This window comes from Lissotriton vulgaris, chromosome 1_1 (genome assembly GCF_964263255.1).
Source record: "Lissotriton vulgaris chromosome 1_1, aLisVul1.2, whole genome shotgun sequence".
Lineage (NCBI taxonomy): Eukaryota > Metazoa > Chordata > Amphibia > Caudata > Salamandridae > Lissotriton > Lissotriton vulgaris.
In genome coordinates, this window is record NC_141685.1 from 79602221 (window position 1) to 79624743 (window position 22523).

The 22523-nt window shown below is 44.1% G+C and overlaps 1 protein-coding gene and 1 long non-coding RNA gene across 2 annotated transcripts in view; both read left to right on the forward strand.

The window, feature by feature from the left end:
- The window catches only part of LOC147737419 (uncharacterized), a 45054-nt gene extending 31234 nt beyond the window's left edge, over nt 1-13820 (forward strand). Inside the window, exon 3 of the long non-coding RNA XR_015299325.1 lies at nt 13753-13820. This is a non-coding gene — a long non-coding RNA (uncharacterized LOC147737419). The remainder of the gene's footprint in view (nt 1-13752) is intronic.
- A 658-nt stretch (nt 13821-14478) lies between these two features.
- Nucleotides 14479-18051, forward strand: LOC147737420 (uncharacterized). The gene is made up of 2 exons (XM_086929283.1): nt 14479-14536; nt 15069-18051. Exon 2 carries the CDS (start codon nt 16182-16184, stop codon nt 17910-17912), a length of 1731 nt encoding a protein of 576 aa, XP_086785409.1. The 5' UTR covers nt 14479-14536; nt 15069-16181; the 3' UTR covers nt 17913-18051.
- Nucleotides 18052-22523: the final 4472 nt, after the last annotated feature.

The following is a 22523-nucleotide window of genomic DNA, read 5'->3' on the forward strand; positions in this document are numbered from 1 at the left end:
AGGCCTCTTCGAGAGGGCCGCACCGCCATTGGCTAGCGCGCCCCAGAGCCTGAAGGCTCCTCTCCCGGGCCGTGCTGCCATTGGTTCAAGTGCCCCGGATCCTAGAGGCTTGTCTGAAGGGCTGCGCAGTGATTGGCCGCCCAGCCATCCTGCACCTTGAGCCAGGGGGTGCTTCCCCGAGGTGAGGCTGCACCGCCTGGGACCCGCGGTGGAAACGGAGAGACCGGAGAGCCCCCACGGAGTCCGGGAGGCTCTCCCGGACACCGCCTGAAGCCCCGCAGAACCGCCACAGGAAGGAGAAGAGAAGCCAGCGGAGACGCCACCTCCCAACAGCCGGTGAGTGCGGGCGTCTCGGCGAGTCGCTCCTCTGCTAATGGAGGCATTTGTTTAGAGCCCACGAGGCTCCACCTGATTTCGGGGCATTGTTTTAGTTAGAGCCCGAGAGGCTCCTGGGGGCATTGTGGTTTCGAGCCTGAAAGGCTCCACCGTGACTTGGGCACACTCTTTGTTTTAGAGCACACGTGGCTCCAACGTGACCCGGGCACATTTTGTTTCAGAGCACAAGAGGCTCCAACGTGTTGGTGCCCCGTTCATTTCGAGCCCACAAGGCTCCAGCGAGCATTTTGTATTCAGAGCCCACCAGGCCCCACGTTGTATTAGGGGGCATTTTGGAGCTTAGAGCCTGCGTGGCTCCCACGTCGTGTTTGGTCGCATTCCTATATTCAGAGCCCCAGAGGAGAGCCAGGCTCAGTTCATCAGCTGCCCGGCACTTAGTGGGCAGCTGCATCGTTTAGGCCTTGTGCAATCTTCTTTGGCTGCCTGCGCAGCCAGCACAGACATTCTGGACATTGGGCCTGTGAACCCCTGAGAGGCCAAGCTGGCCTGGGGTCAGATATATGGTTTTCTGCGCAAATGTGTGATTACTTACCTACTGTGATTTCTGCATAATATGTAATGCTTTTTGCCTATACCCCTAAATGTATTTTTTTGCCTAGGAGGTTGTTTTACCTAGTATAGTTATACTAGTGAATTCATGGTGCCCTGCGTGATATATGCCTACGGTGGTTAGGGTTGCATAGTGTGTACTTACCTTTTACCAGTGGTTACTGGTTGTGTGCTACATGTGCTATTTGGTGCTACAATTATTCTATGTTCTAAGTGTTATTCCTACAAAGTGCTATTTCTACCAAGTGCTAGTTCTAAAAGTTCTTATTCCTGACAGTGGTCCACGTGGCCCTGTCCCGTGTATATAATCCCCTGTAAATTCTGCCCGTGCCAGTTGGCACAGTGTAAATTGTGTGTTTATTATCTAATGTGTTTGGTATAATACAAAGGCTATTTTTATATATAACCTTGTGTCGAGTTTCCTTTGTGGTGGGCCTTGGGTGTTGTTGATGGGTGCACGCGCAAACGCTTCACACATTGCCTCCGGGATAAGCCTGACTGCTCGTGCCAAGCTACCAAGGGGGTGAGCAGGGGTTATCTTTGGCGGGTGACTTCCTTGACCTACAGCCATGAGGAAGAAGGTTCGCGAGTATAGGTTCACTTCTTGATCGTCCACTGTTGAAACTCCCTTTCGTTTATTTAAAGGAAGGGTCCCCAACACGGAGGTCACTCGGTTGTGGGTAACGACCAAAAGAACCTTAGTGGATAAAAAGGTGAGCAGCATGGAGGGCTGGTAAGAGAGAAAGAGGTGATGAAAAAAAGAAGGATCTTGTATGATAAAAGGAGGGCTGTGAAGAGAACAGTGGTCGACGTGGGAGACTGGGGCAAGATTAAGTCTTCCAGGAAAGGCGGAGGCAGATCCAAATTCACTCTTCCATTTAACGTTATCAAGGTTTTCAAAATTGCAATAAAGACCAGGGACCATAGAATTTGGAATTTAAGTTGCGTGGCAAAGTGTCAGGCTAGTGCTAGTTTTGATACTAGCACCGCAACTGGTGGGCCTGATTCGGGCTCTGAGGTGGAAGAGCCTGTTGCACGAGAAAGGGGCTCTGGGCCACTTTACTTGAAAGGTATTCCCCGACGTTTGCACGATTGTGTTTCTTAAAGTGAGCGCTTTCCCATTTGCCATGCACCCCAGTTTTCTCTTTGCCTATGAAATCGCTTTGTTGAGTTCTTCAAAGATCGTAACTGCATTCTCTATTATGTTCTCAGCATTCTTTGCATTCATAGTTAAGTTTCCTTTTATTTTCTTCAAGTTTAGAATGTGTAAGGGGGAGAGGGGTGACGTCCTGTGTCATGATACTCTGGAATGTGGGGATGGTTGCTAGGCGGTGGGCTGGAATAGAGACATTTGTCGGTCGGTCTTAGCTTGATGATGGATGGGGTCTCTGTAGCTGTGATACTTAAATAAACCTTTCTTGACTTCCACCGTGTGATCTACTCTGCTTTCTGGAGGGACACACTTCCACAGAAGTCCATGTTAAATCTAGAAGCGCACAACCCACTGAGCATTCCTGCAGGTGTGGTACTTGATGGCAAAAGTTTATTGTCAGCGGTTTATGCCATAATGCCAAAACATTGATATTTACAGCACATAATAAAACAATCACAATTCTTATTCACTTAAAACAACTTAAGCACAGTTGATATAAATACTGCATCTTGCGCATCGTCCATGATCTGACGTTAAGTGCAAGTGCAAACGGATGACGTACATCACTATTAAAACCAATCAATTAGATAGAGCGGTCATTAGATCTTACAAAGCGTATCAGCTCACAAGCGCGTACCTAGGTGCAGATACCGGCATCTCCGTCTGCTCGTTGCCTACTCAGAGCAAGTAAACCTGCTAGGAAGCCTGAAAGCTGTCTTATAAACAACAGAAATAAAAGAAGAGCACAAGCTTGTGGCACAGACGTTACCTAGTATGGTAAAAAAAGCGAGATTGACCAAATAATGACAGTTTTGCTGACAGCCCAATGGAAATTAACCCTCAGATATGCGCCAATAGACGGCCAACACCTAAGCGAGCATTTTATAAAGTGCAGGTGCAAGTAGAAATGTGCAACAATACCTCTCGATGCTCTGTTCAGTCAATAAGAGGCTCCAGGTCGTCCATAGTGCCCAAGTGCCTTTAATGCCGGAGTCGAGCCACGCTCCATTTTATGAGGGCAGATATGTCAAAGAATGACCACAGCCCCCAGAGACAAACCGAAAATGGCAAAACCATCACTTCAGTTGGTTTATGGTTTGAACCCACTTCCTTCGCTGCTGTCTGTAGCAGGTCTGCATATACAAAGGAACTGCCTGGTAAATCTCCATACGATCAGTTCTATAACATAATGATAGTGCTGCACTGCAGCATCTCAGTTTACGTACTAGAAAAAGGGGACGTAGGTAGTACCTTCGGATTTTAAGCGACATATCATACAACAGCATAACACGCATAAATGACTCTGGTCCTCCTTATGTTCGGGGGCATGTGTCAGATGCGCCTCCAGGTGCTTTACCCGTGATTTAGTAAAGGCCCGCACCTAAGGAGTTCCTAATCTGAACATGAGATATAAAGCCATTTCCTCAGCAGGGAGCAGCAAGTCCAAGAACGGCCCCCAGCGACGTTCACATGTTACTTTCTGGTAATTAGTCGGAAGGATGCCTCTCCCGGCTTCTTGCTTGCTCCACATGAATGACCAATATGTCTTTGTAACCAGTTCTAGGGTTGCCTTACTCATCAGTTCCAAGTTATTCTATTGCTCTACCCTACAAGTGGATGTTAAAATGTTCTTAACGTGCCTGAACCAGGGTGAACTATTATAGTTCCTGCATCATTGCTGTTCCTGCAGCTCCATTCTATATCAGGCAAGAGCTGGAGTCGGCCACACTCGCCCCCGGTGTCTTACGGGGTCGAGATCCTCCAGTGGGGTGAACCCCAGCTCAGCTGTTAATGCTGCCATTGGGGTACCAGGACCAAGGTTCAGTAAACTTCACAAGAAGATGTTTCCCAGTTTATGAAGAGCCTGAACTTTCGTAAAATCCCACAGTTAGCACCAGAAGAACAAGCCACCCGTGCGTTTGTCTTGAATGCGTCAGTGCTCCTTTTATTGGTCTCTTGCTGCTTGAGTTAGCAAAATGTAGAATTGTGGCGTCAAGTTTGTTTTCAACTTCGCCAGATGAGTTTTCCAATATAAATGGTCTGCCGGTGTATGTGGGGAGCTTCCAGGGACACGTACTTCACACAGATTATGTACAACCTCAGAGCCTGGTCGATTCTGCTTTGGCCTTTTCAGAATCCGGCCTGAAGGTTAGAAAGAATATTTTTCTCCTTTGTCCAGGTCTTGAGTCAAGACTGTAAGAGTTTCCTAAAGATTGCATGATTCTAGAATCGCACCAAGAGTCATTACGGTGTTAAATAACTCTGTTAAAGGCCCTGAAGCACTGAATGTCTGAACTGGCCCTCCCTCCTCTCCTCTGAATCCATGCAATAACGCCTCGCGAAGGTGTGGAGGAGGGAAGCCCATGTCACCGCACAGTAAATCTCAGCCACAGGAACACCCCTGACAAGTGCTGATGCGGAGGACTCTGCTCTGCGGGACTGAGCGCAGATTCCTTTGTGATGCACAAGATGATACAATGAGATAAGGTCCTCTTCTGGGCAGAGGTGCCCTTCTTGCAGCCTCTACAGTCGGCACCTATGGTCAATATAAATGTAGACTTCCTTTTGGGGCTCTTACTGATGTAATGTTGCCTCCTCTGGGGGTAGAAGGTGGGAAGGGTGACAGATCGCCTCAGATGGAAAGAGGTCACTCCTTGGGAAGGAGAGGCGATGTAGTTCTGAGGAATAATTCCTCCAGGAAGAAGAATGTGAAGGGCGGCCACACACTCAGTGCCTGTAACTCACTGATGCGCCGCAACGAAGTGATGCTATAAAGAGTACAAAGGTATAGCCAAACTGCTAGACGAGGAACCTGGGGGAACAGCAGATAACAAGCAACAACGCTTCACTGTAGAGTGATTTTTGAAAATTACCAAGAGCGGTCCATTAACCAGAAATGTACAGTTTTTACATTTGCTGACATGACGTGGACAATATGGAAAATACAGTTCAAAAGCAAAGATAGAACAATCACACTTGATTAAATCTGTTCACAGAATTTAGCAAATAAAATCAGAAATAATCATGAAATAAAGTGCGCAAGAAGTGAACAGCTGCTCATGTGAATAAAGAAGTGAGGGGTGCATCGAGACAAAGTGAAGATGTATGACTCGGCTCCTCGAGTGACTTACAGGCGCTATAGACACTCCATTTCGTTCTATGGTTTGTAAACTGTCTTAGTAAATAATAAGTCTACAGCGTGAAAATAAGTCCATTGACGCATAAGCAATGGAATAGGTGCAAAGATATGTGCCAGTCCCCTCAAATATCTATGATTGGAGATTGCATGAGGCACGCTGGACAGGGAATCAATGTATCCTTCGTCTACTGCTCAACTCTGCAGGACCAGCGACAGGGCACAATGGAAACCTTCTGAAAGGAGAGCCTTTGAAGAGTCCACGTTCTGATCAACACGCCAGACGATGTATGATTTTTATCTTCCAGAAGAGACTGACTAGGTGTAGAGGCAACAAGCTGATAAAATTAGATCGACCACCTCCATTGGCAGCTGGAAGGAGCTCCGATGCCCCTTTCAAACTCCAGACATGAAGGTGGAGGCTCTGGAGACCGAGGTGCGGGTCCCGTCCCTCTCGATCTCCAGGCATGAAGGTGGAGGCTCTGGAGAACGAGGTGCCTTTCCTCCCCCTCTCGATCTCCAGACTTTCCAATTGGGAAAGAAGGTCCACTCGAGGCAGATGTGGCAGGTGGCACATGGAGAGGCGCAGGCACACCCTTCTGACCAGTGATGGGTGGTAAAAATTGCTTCAGAACAGTCATGGTGAATATTCCTGAGGCGGGAGGGATTAAGGATATGGGAAGAAAGGTGTAGTGAAGCGGAAAACCCCACCTCAACCGAAATGTGTTCCCCAACATTTCCCACATGGTAAACTGGAGGACACACAATTGTGTACAATGGGCGTTATCACAAGTTGCAAATCGGGGTCCCACAGGGCTAACATGTTCTACACCAGAATCCAACAGGAGATGCCGTTCGTGCCTGGCAAGATGAAGCCAACTCAAGCTGAGAGCTGACCAGATGGTTGGCACCTAGCCAGGTCCCATGCTGGTGCAAGTTGAACCCAGAGACTGGCACTTTTGCGGCGCCGGAACTTCACTTTTTTTAAGCTCCAGTGGCGCAATGTGCCACTGCATATTTATAAGGCCATGTGAAGCCACTTTACATGGCTTTTCATGGCCTTATAAATATGTGCCTCTTTCACGCAGAGCACTGCATGAAACGGGTGATCCATAGTTGTAGGCACAACCAGAAGATGTATTTTTTATTTCTCCTCAGGCTTTCCTTTTTCTATTTGTGCTGCATTCTGCTACACACCTATAGTAATAGGAAATCGCCTTTTGTGATTGACTTTGTGCAGGAACGTCTCCCTACAATCAATCAACCCTGCAACGCAGGCACCCTTGCATTACACCTGCGCTGGGGAAAAGGACAGGAATGCGCTGAATCACATAGATACGGTGCATTCCTACCCTTTTGTTCTGACGTAGGACAGTGCAGCAAGATTCCTTGTGGTGCTGCCCTACCCAAAACCTCATAAATTAGGCCCAGAGTCTCTGGACTTCCTGACTGAGGAGGAGAGACCTCCAGCAGGACGGCGTTGGATTGACTGAATCCAGTCGAGCGTGAACTAGAAAAAGAAGAGATCACATTCTTTGGCCACATCTACACCGACACAAGATGGTTGGACGAAAGAGCCAGAACACCCGTAGGATCATGAGACCACCATGAGCCTGACCACCGGTAGGATCATGAGACCACCATGAGCCAGACCACCCGTAGGATCATGAGACCACCATGAGCCAGACCAGATTACCCCCCTCCCGTAGGATCATGAGACCACCATGAGCCAGACCTGATTACCCCACCCCACCCGTAGGATCATGAGACCACCATAGCGTTTGAGCAAGAAGCAACAGCTAAGACGAAGACATTCGCTGTATCAGAAGTGCACAGAGATGGGTCGAGGAGATGTGGTCATGGAGTGACTCGCGTGTATTCTCTTCCTCAAGCATTCTCTTTTTCGTGTTTTCTTTTCTTTCATTCTTCTCCTTCCTGTCTGATTTTCTTCCCCTCACCCCACCTGATGGCCCAAAATTCTTTCATTTGTCAACCAAGCGGTAAGATGTAGATTAGAGCTTAGTTTGAGCCGGTGGTCGGAGGTGGGGCCCTTCAGCACTCTCTTTTTGGGGGCTGCCACTTATTTTTCCTCGTGATCGTACCGGGGGAAACCCAATAAACCCTTGTAGGCTTGGGCAATGGTTATTTTAGGTCAAAGAAGTGCTACAAGGGATTTGTTTGAATAATGTTTCAGATCAGTTGGGAGTCGTATCAATAATATCAAACTCCAGTGTAGCAGGTATCACATATTTACTCAAATCAGAACCAATCTTATGGAAGGCAAAAGAGACACGGAGAGATTGTGGAATCTGTTCTTCAAATGATTTTATATAAATTGAATAAAGTAAATTTCAGATCAAAGTATGGGGAGACATACAGAGAAAGCAAAAAAGAAGTGAAAAGGGGTACATATCACTTCACCACATCGATTCACCACTTAAACATCAACTCCAATCAATTTTGTAAACAACAACCAATAGAAGTTAATTGATAATGGTTGTATGTCTGTGCACAAGCAACAGAGAAGGAGATGATGTAGCTGTCGACGTTTCGGTCTTATATTGCTGTCGTCATCAAGACCATCATCAGGACCATGAAGTTCATTTGCAAGTAAAATAAACCCCCTAAGTAAGACAATAAATGTAACATTATTGTATTTGTTACAGCAATTAAAAAGGCAGAGAAATACCTAAATTACAGTTCTCACGTGTATCTAAAAATGAACAATATGAAAATACATTTAATCCATATGTAGTACCCCTTCCTGGTACTACTAGGATAATGACATAAAAAACACACCTAAAGAGTATTTACAAATATGTACATACATTTTAATATATACAAATGATCTACAAACATGGGTAAAGTATGCCCTATTGTACCAGCTGATCTAATTCAGTGAATCATGTCATTCTCTCTTGAATGATTGCTTGCCGGAGTAAGACACTAGATAGAGATTTTAACAATGGTCATTTTTGACTCTGTACTCATTTTTTAATATAAGTTAATAGTTCTTTAAGTGTCCATCAAAACACATATCTAAGCACTTATATATCTGAAATACATTTCTACGAATGTCTATCTAAAACATTGCAATTTATGTCAATCTAGTTCAATGATATTACACTAGTACATTTTGTCAAATGGTGGAGACAATTTAATGGTAATGCTTGTCACCTGAAAATTCCAGTTGTGTTATTCTCATCTGAAATTTGTTGTATTTAAAAACGATTCTGAAGAAAAAAGAAAAGGGTTGCTTTAATTTCCAAACTAAGGTTAATCTCAAGGAAGAGGAGAGTGAGCTCTATTCGAGACCTACCTCATACGAAGTTAATGTGGACTCAGCACTGATGTCAATTCTACCACTGAGATATAAGGCCAGTTTGTGGAATCTGAAAAGACAATACCCGACATTTTAGGGTTCTATATGCCATTAAATTGTCTCCACCATTTGACAAAATGTACTAGTGTAATATCATTGAACTAGATTGACATAAATTGCAATGTTTTAGATAGACATTCGTAGAAATGTATTTCAGATATATAAGTGCTTAGATATGTGTTTTGATGGACACTTAAAGAACTATTAACTTATATTAAAAAATGAGTACAGAGTCAAAAATGACCATTGTTAAAATCTCTATCTAGTGTCTTACTCCGGCAAGCAATCATTCAAGAGAGAATGACATGATTCACTGAATTAGATCAGCTGGTACAATAGGGCATACTTTACCCATGTTTGTAGATCATTTGTATATATTAAAATGTATGTACATATTTGTAAATACTCTTTAGGTGTGTTTTTTATGTCATTATCCTAGTAGTACCAGGAAGGGGTACTACATATGGATTAAATGTATTTTCATATTGTTCATTTTTAGATACACGTGAGAACTGTAATTTAGGTATTTCTCTGCCTTTTTAATTGCTGTAACAAATACAATAATGTTACATTTATTGTCTTACTTAGGGGGTTTATTTTACTTGCAAATGAACTTCATGGTCCTGATGATGGTCTTGATGACGACAGCAATATAAGACCGAAACGTCGACAGCTACATCATCTCCTTCTCTGTTGCTTGTGCACAGACATACAACCATTATCAATTAACTTCTATTGGTTGTTGTTTACAAAATTGATTGGAGTTGATGTTTAAGTGGTGAATCGATGTGGTGAAGTGATATGTACCCCTTTTCACTTCTTTTTTGCTTTCTCTGTATGTCTCCCCATACTTTGATCTGAAATTTACTTTATTCAATTTATATAAAATCATTTGAAGAACAGATTCCACAATCTCTCCGTGTCTCTTTTGCCTTCCATAAGATTGGTTCTGATTTGAGTAAATATGTGATACCTGCTACACTGGAGTTTGATATTATTGATACGACTCCCAACTGATCTGAAACATTATTCAAACAAATCCCTTGTAGCACTTCTTTGACTTATTTTTCCTCATCAGACTTTTACCCATCAATCCATCCATCCATCTACCCATCCATGCACACATCCATTCGCCCATCCACCCACCCATCCACCAACCCATCCACCATCCATCCATCCATCTACCCACCCATCCACCAAACCATCGATCCACCCACCCAACCATCCAACCACCCACTGACACATCCATCCACCCATCCATCCACCCACCCACCCATCCACCCACCAACACATCCATCCATCCACCCACCCATCCATCCATCCATCCACCCACCCATCCATCCACCCACCCAACAATCCATCCACCCACCCACACAGCCACTGACCCATCCATCCATCCATCCATCCATCCATCCATCCATCTACTCATCTATCCACCCTGACACATCCATTCACCCATCCATCCACCCACTGACACATCTACCCACCCATCCATCCATCTCCACCGCCTTGGCAAAGTGGGCTCTGGCCCCGGCCTTTTAGGGGCCCCTGATAGACATGGCTCTGTTCTCCACACAGCCCTGCCCTGATGACCTTGAATGGTTTTTAAACACAGTTTATTTTCATATATTTGTATTACAGGTGGGTGGCAGGGACTGTGCGCAGTGTCAGTGAGCTGCTGCTGGGTCATTGGACACACTTTAGAGTCTGAAGCAGTCTGATTGGATCAGGACCCCACAACTGGTCTGAGCAGGGGCCACAAAATGTTTGGTCCAGGGCCCTCACAATCCTTAAGATATACCAGCCTCCCCCTCCTCTTCCTCTCTTTCCATCCATCTAATTTCTACCTCCCACCCCCAGAAGAGAAGCAGAGGGGCCCCTCCTATAAGCAGAAGCAGAGGGGGCCCTCCTATAAGCAGAAGCAGAGGGGCCCCTCCCATATGGAGAAGCAGAGGGGCCCCTCCTATCCTTCTACAGGAGTGCACAGGGGGGAGGCAGCAGCAGTCGCCCAGGGAAGGGATTATTCTGTCTTTATTTTAGGATCTTTATAAAGCGTGAACGAGGGGGGGGAGCCAAGGCGCCTCGGATTAAACATTTATTATCACAAGTTGTGACAAGAAGAGATACACACAGTATAACACCCCCAGAGGGACAGACATCAGGAGTGGGGTACAGTGGGGTGCAGTGTCAGCTGCACAAGACACGATCATCACCACAAGTCAGAAATACCCCAGAGATATGTTCCCTCCGGAGAGGACATTTCAGGGTTATAAGTCACTTTTTGGGGACGGATCATTGAGGGGTGTTGGGAGGGTGGGTGGGGCAGCAGCATCACCCGAACCAGGCCCCGGGGCTGAAGGATGGAAATGGATCAGGACATTTCCCTCATTCTGAGTGATGAACACGTGCCTCGTGTGTAGCGCCTCGTGTCTGGTGTGTGGTATTAAAGCGCCTCGGTCCGAGCCACAGTCCTGCCCCCGGGGGCGCCTCTGGGCAGGTCCAGGCGAGCAGTGTCTCTCTTCGGGGCCTGTGGTTAGCGCCCCGAGGCTCAGGGCGGAGTCAGAGGCGTTGTATGGTGTGGAATGAACTCTGGGCTCCTCTGTCCTTAATGAGAATCCTTCACTGAGAGGCCTGTCCAAGGGTGCAGAGGAGGAGAGGCCTGTCCAGAGGTGCAGGGGAGGAGAGGCCTGTCCAGAGGAGGGGTAGAGGAGGAGAGGCCTGTCCAGGGGTCAGAGGAGATGAGGCCTGTCCAGGGGGGAAGAGGAGCAGAGGCCTGTCCAGAGGAGGGGCAGATGAGTTGAGGCCCGTCCAAGGGGCAGAGGAGGAGAGGCCTGTCCAGAGGAGGGGCAGAGGAGGTGAGGCCTGTCCAGAGGAGGGGCAGAGGAGGTGAGGCCTGTCCAGGGGTGCAGAGGAGGTGAGGCCTGTCCAGGGGTCGGAGGAGGTGAGGCCTGTCTAGGGGTCAGAGAAGGTGAGGCCTGTCCAGGGGTGCAGAGGAAGTGAGGCCTGTCCAGCGGTCAGAGGAGGTGAGGCCTGTCAGGGGTCAGAGGAGGTGAGACCTGTCCAGGGGTGCAGAGGAGGTGAGGCCCGTCCAGGGGTCTGAGGAGGTGAGGCCTCTCCAGGGGTCAGAGGAGGTGAGGCCTATCCAGGGGTGCAGAGGAAGTGAGGCCTGTCCAGGGGTGCAGAAGAGGTGAGGCCTGTCCAGGGGTGCAGAGGGAGTGAGGCCTGTCCAGGGGTGCAGAGGGGGTGAGGCCTGTCCAGGGGTGCAGAGGTGGTGTCCAGGGGTGCAGAGGAAGTGAGGCCTCTCCAGGGATGCAGATGAGGTGAGGCCTGTCCTGTGTTTCGGTGGTTCATAGAAGGTGGGGCCTGTCTCCCAACCCACCCCTCTTGGGAAACAAGTCCAAGTTGTAGGCATTTCTAATAAACAACTAATAAGCTGTCAGCAAATGTTCCCATACAAATTAGGTCATTGATGAATGGCCACAAACTTAAACTTTGATTAAGATCCAGTTATTATGTTAGGGAATAACCTTGTGAAATGATTGGTGGCTTTTAGGTGAAGAGTCACAATTCATTATTCATTTTGTGGGTGTGGTTTATTAAATTACATTTTGTTGTGCCATGTTTTCATGAACATTCATTGATTGCTGTCATTTTTACCTCATCATGGACCATGTTAATAAGTGTTCTCTCTGTCAAAAAACTTAAGAACGTTTCCTTGATTTTTAACTAAGCAGGTTCTAGTCAGTTTGCTATTTGATATTATAAAAAAAGTGTTCTTATTTCTTAGCACACATTTGTTGTGGTGGTCTGTCTATTGATTTTACAGCTAGAGTTATTTCTGAGTCTGTCTTTTGATATACTTTAGAGGTTACCTTTATGTGATCCTCCTGCAAATATTATGATAATTATTTCTCTGATTGAGTAACCATGTTTATGCCTTCAGTAATTATTTGAAACCTTTAATATAGCATTGAAGCTTGTTGTAGCTCCAAAGGCAAGTGTCTTTACCAAGGGAACGGTCCTTCAATGGGCAGTATTGCCTGCTATGGCTGACTATAAGGTCATTACACTTTTTGACCTATGAGGGCAGAATGTGTTACTTAATAAAACAATGGTGTCCCAGAGACCCAGGGGGTTGAAACACCTCTGGTACTCCGACTGCTGTAAGTGTGAATATTGAACAGTTAACAGCCGCATGCAGGACCACAGGGGTTAATTGTTGAACAGTCACAGCAATCGCTGTGAAAGGAGGCTGAAGTCAGCCCCTGGTTCTCCCTGGGCTTGGCTAAACTGCTTTTCATCATTCAGGTGAGTCGGAAGATTCGGGAGTTGAGCAGAACCCCCCCTTCTTCCGAGATGCCAGTGACACTGCGAGCTACGGGAGGAAGAAGGGGGGAGGCTCCTGTGTGCCCTGCTGCAGGCTCTATCTTCTGCCTTCTCCTGTCCAATCCATATATTTTGGAGAGGCAGAGGCTGTGTATTAGGACATTGTAATGTTGAGAGCAGCGGGCCTATATCAGGTTGTATAGGCTGCGGCTGCTCCGTTGTCTTCAATGGAGGTCTAAACATTTCAATGTTCCAAGCTATGTCTCGTGAAGGATTTATTTATACTGACCCTCCGCATCATCCCTTCAGATAAGTTATAGATAAAAAGCACCAATACATTGATGCTTTGTTGCTTCCATTGCTCAGCATTCAAACTCTGCATCAGCTTGAGCTTGAATTGCTGTTGCTCGGAGAGCATGGTTTGTATAAATCTAAGAGTGGACTGATTTATTAACGGGGCAGAATTATGTACAAGGACATTAACATACCTTTGCAAACCAGATTGTTTTGATTTGCAAGTTTCATGGGATCTAAATGGAAAGATGGGGGTTATGAAGACATGGACTGGGTTGTTAGGGTTTGTTCTCTGAGACTGTGGGTGCACTCTACATTCACAGAGACCTTTTCCAGCAAGGGATCATGGTTCTTGGTGATCCAAGAAAGTATTTATTCATACCCATATTTGCTTCACAATGTACTCCAGTGAACATGAGATTCTTTTATTCTGTAAGTTCAGGATGGTTATTTGGAAGATGGGATGAAGTGTGATTGTCGTCTGATGCAAAACTATTTCTTTACTTAATTTTCAAGGTATTCTGGGATGACCAGGCAGTGCAGCGTGGCTGCCACCCTCGGAGGAACAAAAAATAAAATAACTGTCAGATAAGGATTCCTATAACTCTTAAGTTTCCTTTTCCCCTGTTTCTTCTTTCCCTATTCCCTTTCTTGATCTCTGTTTTGGTTTTTTCTCTTCAGCTTCAACATTTGACTCCCTCTGTACACTATTCTTGTGGTTATCAAACTTCTGATAATAATATGATGGAGCCACATTCCTCCTGGAAATGTTGGGGGTGTAGTGCAAGTCCAGTTCCTTCTTAGGTCAGTTTTGCCCAGCAGTTCCTTAACTATTGGCACATTTGTCTTCTCCTCTAAACCATGTGATACTCTCCCCCCTCTGACTGTTCTTTCGGCATCTTTTCTCTCTGGATCTGACTTCCATCTCTTTATGTCCTCCTAAACTATCTTTTTCTGTCTTATCTACTACAAGCAAAAGACACAGTATATGTGTGTGGACATACATACACACAGGGCTTGCTTTAGGGTGGTGCAACCGGTGGAGCCGCACCTGGTGCTGACCTTGGGGGCACTGTGTTTAGAAGTAACGTATGGGTTCACAAGCATCTGCTGCACAGTTTCCTGTGCTGGAACATGTGGTGAGAGTGGAAGATAGCCTTTTTTCTCTTTCTTCTGTTTTGTGTTTTTCTTTTCTAGACCCTTTTTAGTTTCCTTTACGGTTGTGCTGTTTTTTTCTCTTTTTCAGGTGTTGCAGTGCCTGAGTCCTGTCGGAGGAGTGTGATGAGTTCTGGGCCTCCAAGTAAGTCCTTATCATCCGCACAATTTGAAATAGTAAATTCCACCGAGCTAACTGGACACAGCGTCAGTCTACATTGGCATTTAAAGCATTACAACAAGGCGAATTTCTTTTGTTCAATAAAATGTCCCTTCCTAGATCACTGGAAAAAGGAATAGATTAACAGTCTAGGTGGGCAGGGGAGTAAATAAGTTCTGATAATTCATTAAAAGTATTACAAATATCTCATTGTGATGCCATCCTTTGCCACAGAAATTGAAAATTGATAGTGTTGGCTGCTTCTGAGAATCTGTGTCACAATATATGTGCAACTTGTGTTTCTTTCTTACATATTAATTACATTTTCTCTCACATCCTTGAGCTCCAGTGATCCGAAGCTCCTGATCTACAGTGTCCCCGAGCTGTTTCCCAACTATCAGAAATGATATTCAACTGATTTCCTAGCTTGTTTTTGTTCATACTTTCTTTGTGCAAAGTATATGGTCATAAATATTTTTTCGTTGTGTTCTATTACATTTTTGACTCCTTTCTACAGGTGACTGAAGCATGAACAGAAAAAAGAAGGTTTAAATTTAGTGAAACACAACGAAAAGGATTATTTCAAGGAAAGTTAAAACATTCTCGAGCTCTTGAGAAGAAACACATTCTATGTGCCAGGAATGGTGAGGATGTTGGTGCGGAAGAAACTGGTGAATGAGAAAGTTGTCAAATCCCTAAAGGAAAATGACCATCAATGTTTAGCAAGTGTCAGTAACTGAGATTGAGGAGAACATTGGCCACATCTGATACCTACACAGTGCCCTCGAGAAAACTCAGTGCTGTAAGTTCGGTTTGATGGTTTATGAGAAATGCATTGGAGACTTAAACCCTCCCCAACAGATTAGCATCTGTAGACGTGTTGTGATGTGACAGAACTGTCAAAAAGACTAATATATATGGGTTACAAGCGCAAGCTTTTGTCTCTGTCTCCTGAAGACGAGAGGAGAGAAAAGATTGTTTAAAAGAAAGTCATTGTAAATACTCTTTCTCAGATGTCGTTACAGCAAAGATGCTGGATTATCATTTCCAATATAGGACGACTTTCCCCCACCAGCTCTGTCTCTTGGGTTGATCCGAGTAGTTTCAAAGTGTTCTGTAACTCCAAAGTCGATCATGTACCTGTCTTAGCCACTGAGCAAAAAAAGCATATACTGGCACAGAAAGTATAAAAGGGGCCAGTGTTACGCTATTGATAATTCATAACCCACCCTGGCATGCCCTAATCATCTGTCATTACTTGTATGAACAAACATACCTAACAGTCAAACACTAAACCCAAAGACCTTATCAGTGCTTTTAGAACTCCTAAATCCAATGTGATAAACTAGAATCACTAAATGAGACTAAATAAACTTGAGAAAATTCACCCGGGCATAACTTGGAGAAAATGAATCCATGAGGGGCCTCTTAATCAATACAAGGGGCTCCTCAGTGAAAGTTAATAAGACAAGTTAGATCAATGCCTTTAAAGGCAGGAAAATGATCTCCAGGTAAAAACTATCATTAGTTAAATACAAATGTGAAGACGATCATCTGCAGTGTAGTTTATAAGTTAATGCTGAGTGTAACATAAACAAGAACAGACTCTGGAATCAGATTCAGTCTTAAGATGACATGTATCCAGGAACAAACCCAACTTGGAGAAACAAACAACTCGAATAAGAGCAATGAATGTGAGAACAGCTTTAGTTATCAATCCCACCTCACTAAACAGAAAACTAGCTCTGGACGAAAACCCTATCAGTGTCCTGAATGCCAGAAAGGCTTCAATCACAAATCCAACCTTACGGTACATGAAAGAGCCCACACTGGACAAAAACCGTATCAGTGCTCTGAATGCTGGAAAAGCTTCAGTCACAAATCCTATCTCACTTTACATGAGAGAACCCACACTGGACAAAAACCTTATCAATGCTCTGAATGCTGGAAAAGCTTCAGTCAGAAATCCAATCTCACTTGTCATGAAATGACCCACACTGGGCGAAAACCTTATCAGTGTCCTGAATGCCTGAAAGGCTTCAATCAAAAATCCAGCCTTACGGCACATGAAATAACCCACACTGGGCGAAAACCCTATCAGTGTCCTCAATGCCAGAAAGGCTTCAATCACAAATCCAACCTTATGGAACATGAAAGAACCCACACTGGACAGAAACCGTATCAGTGCTCTGAATGCTATAAAAGCTTCAGTAGCAAATCCAATCTCACTGTACATGAAAGAACCCACACTGGACAAAAACCTTATCAGTGCTCTAAATGCTGTAAAAGCTTCAGTCAGAAAAGCAGCCTTACTGTACATGAAAGGACCCACACTGGGTATAAACCGTATCAGTGTCCTGAATGCCAAAAAGGTTTCTATCACAAATCCAGTTTAACTGTACATCAGAGAATCCATACTGGGCTCAAACCCTATCAGTGCTCTGAATGCCCTAACAGCTTCAGTCGCAAAATACCTCTAACACACCATGAGAGCACTCACACAGGGCACAAACTGTATCAGTGCTCTGAATGCCAGAATAGCTTCAGTCGGAAAATAACTCTCACACACCATGAGAGCACTCACACTGAGCATAAACTGTTTCAGTGCTCTGAATGCCGGAAAGGATTCAGTCAGAGATCCAGTTTAATTGAACACGAGAGAACTCACACTGGACAAAAACCTTATCAGTGCTCTGAATGCTGGAGAAGCTTCAGTCAGAAATCCAGCCTTACTGTACATGAAAGAACCCACACTGGGTATAAACCGTATCAGTGCTTTGAATGCCAGAAAAGCTTCAGTCGGAAAGAAACTCTCACTCACCATGAGAGCACTCATACTGGCCAAAAACCTTATCAGTGCTCTGAATGCCGGAAAAGCTTCAGTCGGAAATCTACTCTCTCACAACATGAGGTAACTCACACTGGGCAAAAACCTTATCAGTGCTCTGAATTCTGCAAAAGCTTCAGTCAGAAAGGCAACCTTACTGTGCATGAAAGAACCCACACTGGGCAGAAACCGTATCAGTGTTCTGAATGCCAAAAAGGTTTCAATCACAAATCTGGTTTAACACTACATGAGAGAATCCATACTGGGCTCAACCCCTTTCAGTGCTCTGAATGCCAGAAAAGCTTCAGACTGAAACAGATTCTCACTCAGCATGAGAGAACTCACACTGGGCAAAAACCTTATCAGTGCTCTGAATGCTGTAAAAGCTTCAGTCAGAAATCCAGCCTTACTGCACATGAAAGGACCCACACTGGGCTCAAACCCTATCAGTGCTCTAAATGCCAGAAAAGCTTTAGACTGAAAAAGACTCTCACTAGACATGGAAAAACTCACACTGGTAAAAGACCTTATTAGCTCTCTGAATGCTGGAATAGTTTCAGTCGGAAATCTGGTCTCACTCAATTTGGGAGAACTTACCTGGAAGAAACCTTGTCATTGTTCTAAATGCCAGGGAAGGGTCTGCTAGAGATTCAGTTTCATTCAACAAGAGAAAACGCACAATGAGAAAAAAAATTATCCGTGCTCTCAATGTGACAAAAACTTCAGTTGTAACTGTAATCTTTCTACATAAGAGAGACAATGTGGGAGAATAAAAGGTGCTCACTGTGAACCCTGAGGAGGAGCTTTCAGCATCGCAAAACATGAAGCAGCCACAAAGACTCCACTGTATTGATTGTCCAACAAACCGTCTACTGAAAAAAGCACACAAAGAGGGATGGAAATGCTTGAATTAAACTCATTCCTTTGTAAACATTCAGTGTGTTTTGCTCCCTGTGCGTTGATATGCAGAGCTCTGACCCACAAAGGCCATTCGATCCTGAACTTTGAGGCCACGCTGCTAGATTCAGGAATGCATGTAACTTCAAGCTGTTTCCAGCCTTAGTGAGCCTCACCAGAGGGCTGCAGCAGGAGTCCCTTTATCGTAGGCCTCTATGGGACCAACATCTGTTCTGTGCCACGTAGGGCTGATCATCGAGAAAAACTTAAGGTGATGGATGGACTGGTCGTTAATCTCTGCAACATCCCGCGACATCATTCTCCAGTCTCTGTGCCATTAAAGACAAGGCCAACCATATGCAAACCATTATTGGCCCCACCCTAAATAGTTCTAATGACTTCTGTTCCAATGGGACATGGCCTCATATTACAAAGATCCACTTTAGCTGCCTCTTTCCATGTTCTTTCTGCTACAAATGGAACCTGCTTCTCATCTGCTGAGGACAGTTTCACAAGCTTTACAATCACATCAGATACATCCAAAAAAGTCTCACAGATAATCAGGCCTATTCATAAACTACTATAGGACGACTGCAAAACATGAAAATGCGATTCACAAACTACGTGCAGTCGTTCTGCCTCTCCTATCTTTTTCTTTGTGGAGTTGTCTGCCTTGACTGCAGAGTTTCCGCACAAGTTAGTATAGTTTTAGTAGTAAATGTGGGAGTGATAGAGGGAAGTGGCTGTAAAATGTGAAATACTTATGAATAAAGGGGAGGGGTAAGGCAGGAGTAAAGAGAAGTATAGGGAGGGGTTTAGGGAAGGACAGGCACTCACTAGGGAGTAGTCTCATTTCTATTTACGAACTACACTTATAAAGTCACTACAGCCATAATGTACCTAAAGAGTCGTAAATGTACTCCTGCTCAGAGCCGGAGTAAGTCCAATATCACACATGGCCAGCCACTGGAACTGCAACTAGTTAAAAATAAAAAATAAAATTCAATGGCAAAAAATATCTCAAAAGTAAACTTTTGATTATTTTAATAAAAATATGTTATTTAATTTAAACACTGATGTAACATTCATTTTTAGTAAGGTATAATTACACTTAATACAATTAATTCTCTACCTCACAATGAATAATTATAAATACATAATAAAAATGTTACTTACTTTTAATTTAAAATAAAATATTTGTATGTTAAATATGAATGTAAATTTACTTTATAACAAATAAAAATTATGCAACACTATTAACTTGAAATTTAATTCATTTTAAACATCTTTTTTCAAAGGTTTGTATGAAAAATCCTACCTAAAGTAAAATCATTCTTTTTTTTATGTACTCATAATTACTAAATTAATTACTAAATTTCCTTTCGCAACTCTGTTCAGAGGCGGAACTCCCTTTCAAAAAGTTATGGATATAATTATTTGAAATTTACTAAAAAGTTAAAAAAAATTATGAATTAAAAGCTCAACATATTTTATCATGCAATAATTATTTTTAAAATATAGGTAATTTTGTAACATTCTTTTGAATGTAAATGCAGTTTTAGAAAGCATTACCAGTGGTCGGTTATGCTGCACTTTCTAATGCTCCATTTATGCTTCAGTAAGTTACATTTGTACATTTTGCTCCACATCTATTTAAGGGTGTGCAGATGTGGAAGTCCACACTTTTGAGTAACGTTATCGTAATAGTGAATAGATACAAGTAGCAAAGTTACTCTACGAGCATCCTTGCATGTATAGATTACTCACAGGTGTAAGGTACCTTTGTGAATAGCCTTCGAGGTTTCAAACTTGGCCTGGGTGTGTCATTTTTGTGCTAACTCTAAAGTGGACGCGGGCACTTGGGCTGTTATTAGAGTGAATTGGATTGTCCTGCGCGAACACCAGAGCACTCGTCCGATGTGTCTGTTTAGCTGGGGAGCGGCAACAAACATCTTGAAGTAATTTTCCTGGATTTGCTACATCAATGGGCCTCCTCAGGGCTTCCTGTAGCAGTGATGTATCATTACCGTAGTATGATCAGGTAATTTCTGTGTGTTAGCCATCTTATCATGATTTGCGTTTGTTTTTCCTTTCTCCTCTTCCTTTTGCCAGATTTTGTTGGTTTTACCACATCATTAGCACAGAAATGTACTTTGCTGTTAATTGGTTCTGAGGTCTTATCCTTTGTGTACACTTGTATACGATGAACAGTTTTTACCCTCGCTGTACGGCTACAGTGTAAGCCCAAACCCTGAGATTCCTGCACCTTGATCTGCCTTTATTGGTATTCTACCTTTCCACTTGGATAACTGAGATATGGGTTTGAATTGCTGAACAACCTTTAAACCTGCTGTGATACACCTTGACGGTTACAAGTTTCATGTTTGAACCACCAGCGTGAACTCCAGTACTCTGCTTGTCTCACACCATGTTCCATTCTCTGGCTCGCATTATCAACCTCGGACCATCTCCATAACTAGGAAGCTCCGAAGACTTCGCAGCTGTTGTAACCGCCTGAAGTTTCATAGGTTTTGATGGTCGTAGATTTAGGTTCAACTTGATAACCCAACTCTACTATGTGGGAATTTTGCACTTCATGACACTTCTGCACATCTCGTCACCTTCTGAGACTGATTCAGCAAAAAACCTTGCATCAAGTTCCAGTTTTGATCATCACCAGAGACTAAACTTACCTTTGTCCCCTCGGGCATAGCTAGCGAAGTCAGCTACAATTTTGTATGTGACTTCCTGATTGATTCAGTAGATCAGCTTTTTTTAAAATGAATTTACCTTTTTGTTTGGTTTTGACAGTTGTTTTTGCTAATTGAAAATCCTTTAATCACATCCCTCCTTTAGATTTTGCTTCGGAATAAATATTAAATATTCTTTTTGATCTAAACTTGGTTTGAATCTTGAAGTTCCTTGTCTATTTTTAATAAACTGTATTGAAATTTGTGACTTCCACTGTTTTTCTTTACCTTCAAGTGCCCCTTAGGCCATAGTGCTCAAGCCACGTTACCAAAAGTGAGCTAAGAACACTTGAGTAGAAGACACATTTACCTTTGCTGACTAAAGTTTGGGAAAAGCAAAGCAGGCTGACTCTAGAAAGGTTACTCTTTTAGGTGGCATCTGCACCAACTGTAGATGCAAAAAGTAAAGATTATGAGTGAAGCTGTTGGTATCTGTGCCGCAAGAATTTGAGACTGACACCCTCTCAGTCTCAAACAGTTGAAAGAGCTAAAGATGCACCCGTCAGAGATTCATATCTCAGCCACTAAGACTGCTCGCTGCTGCCATACAACACTCACACTGTTACCTGAATCCCAATCCCTGTGCAATGTACAAACCTTTACATAAACAAGTTGTGGTGTGCTTTGTGAACAGGCTTTCACCCCCCTTTGTATGTAAAGGAGTTTCTGTGATCAGACACCCCAGGCTCCCATTTCTTCTAGTGCGGATGATAATGTGAGAACTGTAACGAGATAACAAACAAGGGCAGTATTGAGAAATAATCATCTTCCAAGTCAGTTTGTAGTTCTTTATTAGTCTTTTAAATGTACATTCACCTAGCATATTCCAAGGTAGAGTAAAGTTTGCGAAGCGCGACTCTGTTGTGGCCCGATCCCCAGATTAAGTCCATAAGAACAGAAACAAAGTCCAATTTCCTGAAGAAGCGCCGGGGCGGGTAAACTAGAGGGGTCGAGAAGCAGTATAAATGTATTAACAGCATCTTTGCAACTGCCACTCTACCCATGGGTTGATAGTGCAGGGAGCCCCAAAACGGCAGGGAGCTGCAAACATTGGACATCACCAGTTCTTCGTCCGTGTGGTAAGTTCACCTCAAAGTACCTGAATATGTCAGGGTGCCAGCCCTGTGCTAATTGGGGCAGCACTTCCTGTTCTAAGTTGTGAGTGTGCGCATGGGATATAAGCTGGATTTGGTCCAATTTAGCCTCAGTCCAGAAGTCCTACCAAAATCGTCTAGAACCTCCATCACCTTCAGTAGATACGCCTGCCCATTCCTGAGGTACACAAATGTGTCATTAGCATACAGTGAAATGACCTCCCAATTTGCCCCACTTGGTATACCGACTGCTGGGTGCTGTGAACGAAAAAAGCCAGCGAACAGGTCCATGACTAGGGCGAAAGTAATCGATAGCGGGCATCTTTGCCACATGCTTCAAAAGAAACTGAGATCTCTGCCTGTCCGGATGCGGGCCACCGAATTATCCAGTGCAGTATTTCTGC

Coding starts and splice junctions, on each gene's coding strand:
- LOC147737420 (XM_086929283.1), top strand. CDS start 16,182: ATGACATGTATCCAGGAACAAACCCAACTTGGAGAAACAAACAACTCG.